The 9,560-nt window shown below is 33.7% G+C and overlaps 1 protein-coding gene across 1 annotated transcript; it reads left to right on the forward strand.

The window, feature by feature from the left end:
* Nucleotides 1–3,855: 3,855 nt before the first annotated feature.
* LOC114754664 (alpha,alpha-trehalose-phosphate synthase [UDP-forming] 5) lies at nt 3,856–9,231 on the forward strand. Its single transcript, XM_028943456.1, has 4 exons — nt 3,856–4,454; nt 5,644–7,726; nt 7,932–8,205; nt 8,688–9,231. Exons 2-4 carry the CDS (start codon nt 5,745–5,747, stop codon nt 8,988–8,990), a joined length of 2,559 nt encoding a protein of 852 aa, XP_028799289.1. The 5' UTR covers nt 3,856–4,454; nt 5,644–5,744; the 3' UTR covers nt 8,991–9,231.
* Nucleotides 9,232–9,560: the final 329 nt, after the last annotated feature.

Below are 9,560 nucleotides of genomic sequence, written 5' to 3' on the forward strand. Positions count from 1 at the left end.
TTAAACTCCATGCTCAGCAATTAGCTGTAAAATTTATTTATCATATATTATTTTAAAATCAATTATTTAAGAAATTTTATTAAAAATTGAAATTGAGTTTTATTTAAAATATTAAAAAAATTAATTTAATGATTTCACACATATTTTAAAGTCAAATTTAACAATCAATATCCATACATCAATATGTACAAAATAAAATTGATAAGAAGCAGAGCGACATATAAGTTATTAATAATAAATCTTCTTTTGGCTACTGTATCTGAGCTTAGATTATATACAAGAAACTCAAATTTTACTTAACCCTCCTTTTATAATGTGGAAGAAAATTGGCTCAAAAGAAATCAGGAAAAAGTATTAATTCTTTAGAATTAAAGAGTTAAACGTCATTTCCACTTAAAAAACAAAGAAGAGTTAAAGGTCGTTTCCACTTAAAAAAAAAAAAAAAGAATTACAGGTCATTTTCTTATGAATATAATATTAGGGTGAATGTCCACCTCTCTCTTATTATCTCTAATATCCCTGTTATCTTATAATTATCTCTTAACTATTATAGAATCTATAGATTCAATTAAAGTTGAAATTGTATAGTTATACCTATAAATAAATGACATATAGTACCTTGAACAAGAATAAAAAATATTTTTTTATCTCATATCCAATTCTTTACTTATCTTCTTTATTGAATACTTTATGTTTTCTTTATTTTCATAAAAAAAATTTCTTTTTTTTTCTCATAACAATTTGTCTTTAAACTATTTTTTCAGAAAACTGATTTGAAATAGGAAGAAAAGTGCAATATTGCTGCTATGCTACACAATCGACAATTAGTTTATAGAAAAAAAAAATTATAAAAAATATTTCAAAAAATTAGAAATATACTCTTAAAGAAGCTAATAACAATAAATATCAAAATTGCAAATAAACAACAAGGGACTAATTTTTTTAACTCCGGTAAAAGACCAATTTAGTCCCTTGATATGTAGTTATAATTTTTTAGATTTTGGTATACTTATTTGTAAATTTTGGGGGCCTTTTCTGTTGGTTAACTAATATTCATAATTATAAATGTTTAATAGAGGGACAACATCGCATTTATTTTAATACTCCTCCGATCTTTAATATAGGGAAAATCCCTTAAAAAGACGCTTTAATAACTCAAATTCTTATTTGAGTCGTTAAATTTATCAAATTCTTAATCAGGTCATATAACCCAAAGAGGAATTTTAAAATTTTATGAAATGACTTTAATACTCATTTCATTAGAAATCTAGATAGATGAGAATTTGTATCATTCTCGTGTTGATTAAAAACTTTGAATGAGAGAAACTTGGCATATAGCATTGCAAGTCGAAAAATTGATCAAGTAAGTAGTGGCGAATTAGTTTTTATATTAAATTTTCCTCCCTTATTGCAAGTGTGTTATAAAAATAGAATGCTGTTAATTTAGAATAGAAATGTATTAACTATGAAATAGAACGTGTTAATTTTCAAGTTTGTATAGTGACCAAGTTTTATTCAAAAACTCATTACAAGTGTGTTATGCAGATATAAAACTGTTAATTTAAAACTAAAACTTGTTAACTACGTAATTTAACGTGTTAATTTTCAAGGTCGTATAGTGATCAAGTTTTATTGCAAGTGTGTTATGGGGACAAAAAATTGTTAATTTAGAATTAAAACGAGTTAATTGTACATTATAACATGTTAACTTTTAAAATTATATTATGATCAAGTTTTTTCCAAAAACTTATTGCAAGTGTTTTATGCAGATAAAAAGTTGTTAATTTAGAATCGAAAAGTATCAACGGTGAAAGAGAACATGTTAATTTTGAAGATTATATTGTGATTAAATTTTATTCAAATATTTATTGTTAGTGTATTATGAAGATATAAAGCTTTAATTATTTAGAACTAAAATTTGTTAACTGCATAATTGAACTTCTTAATTTTTCAAGCTGTATTGCAATAAATAAAATTTTATTAAAGACTTCATGTAAATGTATTATAAAGATAGAAAGTTGTTAGTTTAGAATTAAAATGTGTTAATTGTAAAATGAAATATTCTAATTTAGAATTTTCTTTTAGTTTCTAATGAAAAGGGCATTAAAGTTATTTCATAAAGTTTTAAAATCCCTCTTTAGGTTATATGGCCTGATTAGGGATTTGACAAATTCAATGACTTAAATAAGAATTTAGGTTATTTAGCTGTCTTTTTAAGGGATTTTCCCTTTAATATAAGACCCATTTAACTAATTTGATTAGATTGAGAAAATTAGTTAAGTTAGTTAATTATAAGAAATGTGACACGTTTTTTCTAAAATATCATAATCATCTTTCTTAATACCCCCTCTCTCTTCTACTTGATTATGGTTGAGGGGGTATCCATATGAGTAATTTAGAGAAAACTGATAAATATGAGAAATGAGTTCTATAATTAGGATCAAAACCAACTCAATAATTGGGTCCTATATTAAAAATTGGAAGAGTATCTCAAAGGCAATGTCGTATCCATTGATTGATTAAGATATAAACTTAGAGTCTCTTCACTTTATTTTGAATTTGACATTAATTTTTGTTACGAGCATTAGGATTAAAGTCCTTTCATTGTGCTTTTAAGGATTTAACTTGTATTCTCCTCTTTATAAAGTGAGATTATTTATTATTTTAACTAATAGTTTGTTGATACTGATAATTTAATATACCTATTATACCAAATAGGATAGTTAAAGATAAAAATAACCTCTGACCCTTTATAAATTATTTCTTTCAATTTTCTTTCTCTTGGACAATCAACAGGAGCGACTCTTTTTCAATTCAATACGCATTTCCGCATTGCGTTCGCGCGTGCTAAATACTCTCTAGTTGATTGACCCACAGGACACAATACGTTGATTAGGGTACGTGTTTCCACGCCCCCCGCTTTGGTGCGTTGATAGGATCTTTTTGATGATCCCATCTGTAACACATAAAAAATCTAAAATAAAATAATGAAAGGTATAGAATAAATTGCTTCTATAATCTTCAGTTGTGTTTATGAACTTCTGGTTAAAAAAGAAGTTGTGTTTATGAACCAGTTGGCAAACAGAAAGTTATATTTATAAACCATTTCTTGTGTATTTTATCAAAATTAATAAAAAATTTAAACCTTATTAATTCTATTTAACTTCTTTCCGGAATACCTAAATCAGAGGTTTAACACGTTAATTAAATTTAGTTAAAAGTAACAAATGTGTAATATATATAATTCTAGCTTTATTTGTAAAAGGAATACATGAGAGATAGTTAGTGTCAATTTATTATAAAAAGATAATAAATATCATATATTTAATAGGGATAAAAAGAAAAATATTAATTTAAAATTTAAGAGAATTTGTTTCTTATATTTAAGGGCACAATTATAAGAGATATTGTTTCTTATAAAAAGGACTTACAGAATAAAATTTAATAATTTTAAAAATAAAATTATATACTCATGTAATAAATTTAATGATATGACTTGTTTTAAGAAAATTAAAAAAGACCAAAGCATTATTTTAAAGGAAAATTAAATAGTGACAAGTATTAATTCACAAAAGTTTAAGGACTTTGGTAGAAAGATTTAAAGAGTGTTTGATAAGATAGAAAAGTATTTTTTAAAAGTATTTTTTTACAAAATAAAACAGACTCATCTGTATATTTATTTTGTATACTATAAAAATACTTTAAAATCATAATTTAGTTACGAGGGGTCAATTGCAAGTTTGAGCAATTCTAAATTTTATTTCTGTCAGAGGACGCTGAAATTCTTCCACTCCACTAGTTTGTTACTGTTAGCTTTTAGTTACTGTTTCCTTGGCATCTCTCCGTGCTCTAATCTTACGCTAAGCGCAGTTCTCCCTGTCTTTGTCTTTCTCTTTCAGTCTTGCTTCTGACTCGTTGATCTTTTTCTTCCATTCTCTGTGTCTCTTCCATCGTCCTTCTCCTCCGGCAACAAGCGCCGGCGGGAAGCACTGTGTTCGTGCAGTTCATTTGGCCTTTTCCCCCATATTTGAGATTGATCTTGGCCGTGTATATGTGAAGGCTGGTTTTCCTCTTCTTCATGCTTCGGTCATATAAATGATGCAGCTTCTTTTGCTTCAGTAAAGCTGTGTATGAGGTACGGGATAGGGGATTTCTTGAATTTGGTGCTTCAAAGTCTGAATTTACACTTACCATCTTCATCAATAAAGCTCCATAAACTCAAACCCTAGCCATCCTCACCATTCACGACGTTACTCCCTTTGTCCCTCACTTGTCCGGCGCCTCACCCACAAACTCCATCAATCTCTCTTGGCTCTTTCTCTGAAGCTCCAGCTCTGCCTTTCGATCTCTCAGTCCCTGTTGCTCACGGCTTAATCTTGCTTAATCTCAGTGTCAGTGTCAGTGTCAGTCTCTTGTTATTCACACGCAGGAATCCCCATTAGATCTTCGATCGTGTAAGTCTGACCTGCTTCCTCCCCACTTTTACTGTGCTTTGGTTTCTGTTTCTATGCTCCGTTTCCACTTTCTTCTGCTATGATTCCGTAATTTTTTTTTGTCTACATATTATATTTTTTGGCTCAATAAGTTTCTTTTTTCACTTGGTAAGTGAATGGCAAATCTTGACATTGCTTTAGTAGTTGAAGCTAAACTTTCAAACTGAGTAACTGAAACTGAGTTCCTTGACTTTCGGTATTTCAAAGTGCGCTCTGGTTCAACTGCTGAAGCATAATAATTGCTATAAGTTTATTTTAGTGATGCCAAAAATATTATGATCTCAGTGGGAGGGTTTTGCCCTAAAAATTGATTAATTTGTCAATCTCACGTGAATTTTCTAGCCTCGGGAGAAATTGATGGCGTCAAATAATGAAAAGCTATTATTGATTCTAATTTTGTTTTTAAGGTAAAGGTATTATATAATATTTTTGGTCTATATTATTGAAATATATCATATTGAGGATTCAGTCTTAGCTTATGAGCGACAAAAACTAAGTGAGATTTGTGTTGGATCTCCATCTACCATGCTTGCTCTTGTAAAATCAGCTGTCTTTTTTTTTTTTTTTTGGTCCTTGTAATTATTCTAACGCTGCATTTCTCACTCTCTCACATCTATGCACTTTCTCTGGCTCGGGAAGTTGATCTTGCTTTTTCCGAGCTTCTGTCATTGTCAATGAAAGATGTGTTAAATCATTCATTTGGATTTAGCTTTCTTCTTGAATTGATATATGCTTTTATACAACCATCTTAATACCATTCGAATCCTCAGTGATGCTTGATGCTTTCGTGGTGTCTAAGTTTTAGTAGTTTGTTAGATTTTGGCTCATGGGGGGTAATTATAAGTCAATTAATATATTTAGACATTCTCTCTTAGATCTTCTGAATTTGATATATGTATTTTTACAGGCTTGTTTAGTTGAATATCATATTTCTCTCATTCTTTTGTATCATCTCTTTGCTGCATGCCAATTTACTTGCTGCGTTTATCTAGAACTGTACTCGAAGATAAATTTTGTAATGATGAGAGATGATGAGAGAGTTGACTGAAACTTCTAAATAGGCTTTTCAAGTACCATACCTTTTACTTCGATATGGCTAGGCTTCCTAATTATTGCAGGAAATGATGTTGAATTCGTTTACATATTTCAGGAATATCATTCTTCTTGTGGAAGTTTGAAGAATTTGATTGTGAGGAGTCTGCGTGGGTAATCTTGTCTACCGAAGGGCCTTTGTTGCCATAAAAGATCATAATGGTATCTAGGTCTTATTCTAACTTGTTTGAGCTTACTTCCTGCGATTCCCCAACTTTTGGTCGGGAGAAGAAGAGGCTTCCTCGAGTGGCGACTGTTGCTGGGGTACTTTCAGAACTAGATGATGAGAGCAACAGTGCTGGCTCTGATGCTCCCTCCTCCATCTCTCAAGATAGGATGATTATTGTTGGTAACCAGCTTCCTTTGCAAGCTCACAGAAAAGATGATGGTAAGTGGGATTTTACCTTGGATGAGGACTCTCTTCTTTTACAGCTGAAAGATGGCCTAGGCGATGATGTAGAGGTGATCTATATTGGGTGTCTTAAAGAAGAAATTGATGTGAGCGAGCAGGACGATGTTGCTCTGTATTTGCTTGACACTTTCAAATGTGTACCCACGTTCCTACCTCCTGAGCTTTTCAGCAAATTCTATCATGGGTTCTGCAAACAGCATCTATGGCCTTTATTTCACTACATGCTTCCACTGTCACCTGATCTTGGTGGTCGATTTGATCGGTCTCTTTGGCAAGCTTATGTTTCCGTGAATAAGATATTTGCAGATAAAGTAATGGAAGTCATTAGCCCTGATGATGACTTTGTCTGGGTTCATGACTACCATTTGATGGTTCTGCCAACATTTTTGAGGAAGAGATTTAACAGGGCGAGGCTAGGATTCTTCCTCCACAGTCCATTCCCTTCCTCTGAGATTTACCGAACACTTCCTGTGAGGGATGAACTTCTTAGAGCTCTTTTGAACTCTGACCTTATCGGGTTTCATACTTTTGATTATGCAAGGCACTTTCTCTCATGTTGCAGTAGAATGCTCGGGCTTTCTTATCAATCCAAGCGGGGCTACATAGGCCTTGAGTATTATGGTAGAACTGTTAGTATCAAGATTCTTCCTGTTGGAATCCATATTGGCCAACTTCAATCTGTCATGAATCTTCCTGAGACGGAGAATAAGGTCTCAGAATTACGAGACCAGTTCAGAGGTCAAACTGTGATGCTTGGCGTTGATGACATGGATATCTTCAAAGGAATCAGCTTAAAACTTTTGGCCATGGAGCAATTGCTGTACCAACATCCAGATAAGAGGGGACAAGTTGTTATGGTCCAAATTGCAAATCCTGCAAGAGGACGAGGGAAGGATGTACAGGAGGTACAAAGTGAAACTTATGCCACTGTAAAAAGGATTAATGATACATTTGGAAGGCCTGGATACACACCTGTTATCTTGATTGACACACCACTCAAATTCTATGAGCGAATAGCTTATTATATAATTGCAGAATGTTGTCTTGTGACAGCAGTGAGAGATGGTATGAACCTTATACCCTATGAATATGTCATTTGTCGACAAGGAAATGAGAAACTAGACCAGATTTTGGGGATAAATCCATTTTCTCAAAAGAGGAGCATGCTGGTGGTATCTGAATTCATTGGGTGCTCCCCTTCATTAAGTGGGGCAATTCGAGTGAATCCATGGAACATTGATGCTGTTGCCGAAGCTATGGATTCTGCCCTTGTAATCCCGGAATCTGAGAAACAGATGCGACATGAGAAACATTATAGGTATGTTAGCACACATGATGTTGCATATTGGGCACGTAGCTTCTTGCAGGATTTGGAAAGAGCATGTAGGGACCATCTTAGAAGGAGGTGTTGGGGCATTGGTTTTGGCCTAGGATTTCGGGTAATTGCTTTAGATCCAAATTTCAGAAAGCTATCAGTTGAGCATATTGTTTCGGCTTACAAGAGGACCAAGCACCGGGCAATTCTTTTGGATTATGATGGTACCATGATGCAGCCAGGAACAATTAGTACGACCCCAAGTGCTGATGCTGTTGGAATCTTGAAGAGCCTTTGCAGCGACCCTGATAATGTTGTTTTCATTGTTAGTGGGAAGGAGAGAAAGACTCTGACTGATTGGTTTTCGTCATGTGAAAGGCTAGGGATTGCTGCAGAACATGGTTACTTTTTGAAGTATGTCGCTTAAATGTTTTCATGATGATTGTGCATTCATAGTCTACTTTTGGTTTTCTTTCACTAGTTTTAACTTCTGTGCATGTTGAATTTAACTTCCATTTTTCTTTGGTCCCAAATGTGGTACCATTCTTCATTATTTATTTTTATTTTGGTTGTGTTTGCTTTCATGCTTAATTTCTGGGGTTATCCCTTTCTTCCCCAGGACAAGTAATGCTGCAGAATGGGAAACTTGTCTCTCTGTCCCGGATTTTGACTGGAAACAGATTGCTGAGCCAGTAATGCAATTATACACAGAAACAACAGATGGTTCTAACATTGAGGCCAAAGAAAGTGCTTTAGTTTGGAACTATCAGTATGCAGACCGTGACTTTGGTTCATGCCAGGCTAAGGAGCTTCTAGACCACCTGGAAAGTGTTCTTGCTAATGAACCTGTATCTGTTAAAAGTGGCCCTCACATCGTGGAAGTTAAACCCCAGGTTGGTGGTCAAAATTTATCCTTAGAATTTCAGTTCATCTAGGGTTGTCCCTAGGGGATTAAACTGTACAATCCTTTACTCTTCAAGACATGGTTTCATGCATATGCTTCTTGAAGTATGATTGTAGGAAGGAATCTTTGAAAATGAACTGTGAATTTGATCTGACTGTGGTCGTATTCAAGGGCACTAGGTTACTTTATTACGTAGATAGATTATCCTATCTTGGGGAAGATTGTTTGTTTCACATAATCATGTTAGACGCTCTTTTGTTTGAAACAATCCGAGATCTTCAGAGTACTTCTACTAAATATCATTGAACTATTGTGGTTAAAGCTAACCTTATCATCTTTGTATATCCTTGGTGTCCTCCCCCACCCTACAATCCATTTCCCTTGTTTACTGCCATCGATTTATCTGAGTTTTCATTTTTGAGCTTCAAATTATATAATGAAGCATGACTATTTTCCAATCTTTTATGGCAGGGTGTCAACAAGGGAATTGTAGCAGAACGTCTTCTCATAACAATGCGTGAAAAGGGAGTAATTCCAGACTTTGTTCTGTGCATTGGTGATGACAGATCAGATGAGGACATGTTTGAAGTAATCATGAGTGCGAGGGAGACTCTGTCGCCGGTTGCTGAGGTTTTCGCCTGCACGGTAGGGCAGAAACCAAGCAAGGCCAAGTATTACTTGGAAGACACAAGTGAGATATTGAGAATGTTGCAAGGCCTTGCACATGCTTCTGAGCAATCTGCTAAAAGTTCTTCCCAACCTTCATCACACTGAGCATTTTTCTGTCCGTGGTTAGCTTCGATTCTTATTCATGGGCTCCCTCCTGTGGGATATTCTTGCTTGGTAAAGCCAACGTGCGAAGTCATGTTGTGGCATTGTTACCAAGTGCATCTAGGTTTCGTTTCCAAGTAGGTGTATTTAATGATGTATCTATTATTTCTGTCCCCATTTGTACAACGTTATTCTTCACTCGGAATGAATGATAGGCTTTTGAGTGTCCCCTGTTATTATTTTTCGGAGGGTGTTGCTACGAAAAGTTTTTGTCCTTCAAGTTTCATTTTTTGGTTAGATATTACTGTTTTTCCAGAAAACAAAATTCATATAGATTTGGAGATTTAAATCATTGGCAATACCAATTGTCAGCTGCCACAGGAAAGATCACAGGAAAGATTACGGTGAGACTGGGTAAGGAGACGTTGAAAAAAAATAAAAAATAAAAAATATTGAAAAATGAATAATTAATTGTTGGTTAAAGTACAATTGAAAAAAAATGAAACCAGCATTGAATTGAGGTGTTAAAACTTGTTTTTCTGTTCAAAATGAAAGGAACCACCTACCATTCAA

Source organism: Neltuma alba, unplaced genomic scaffold, assembly GCF_004799145.2.
Source record: "Neltuma alba isolate B1F8T4 unplaced genomic scaffold, ASM479914v2 tig00010174_pilon, whole genome shotgun sequence".
NCBI classification, from domain to species: Eukaryota; Viridiplantae; Streptophyta; class Magnoliopsida; order Fabales; family Fabaceae; genus Neltuma; species Neltuma alba.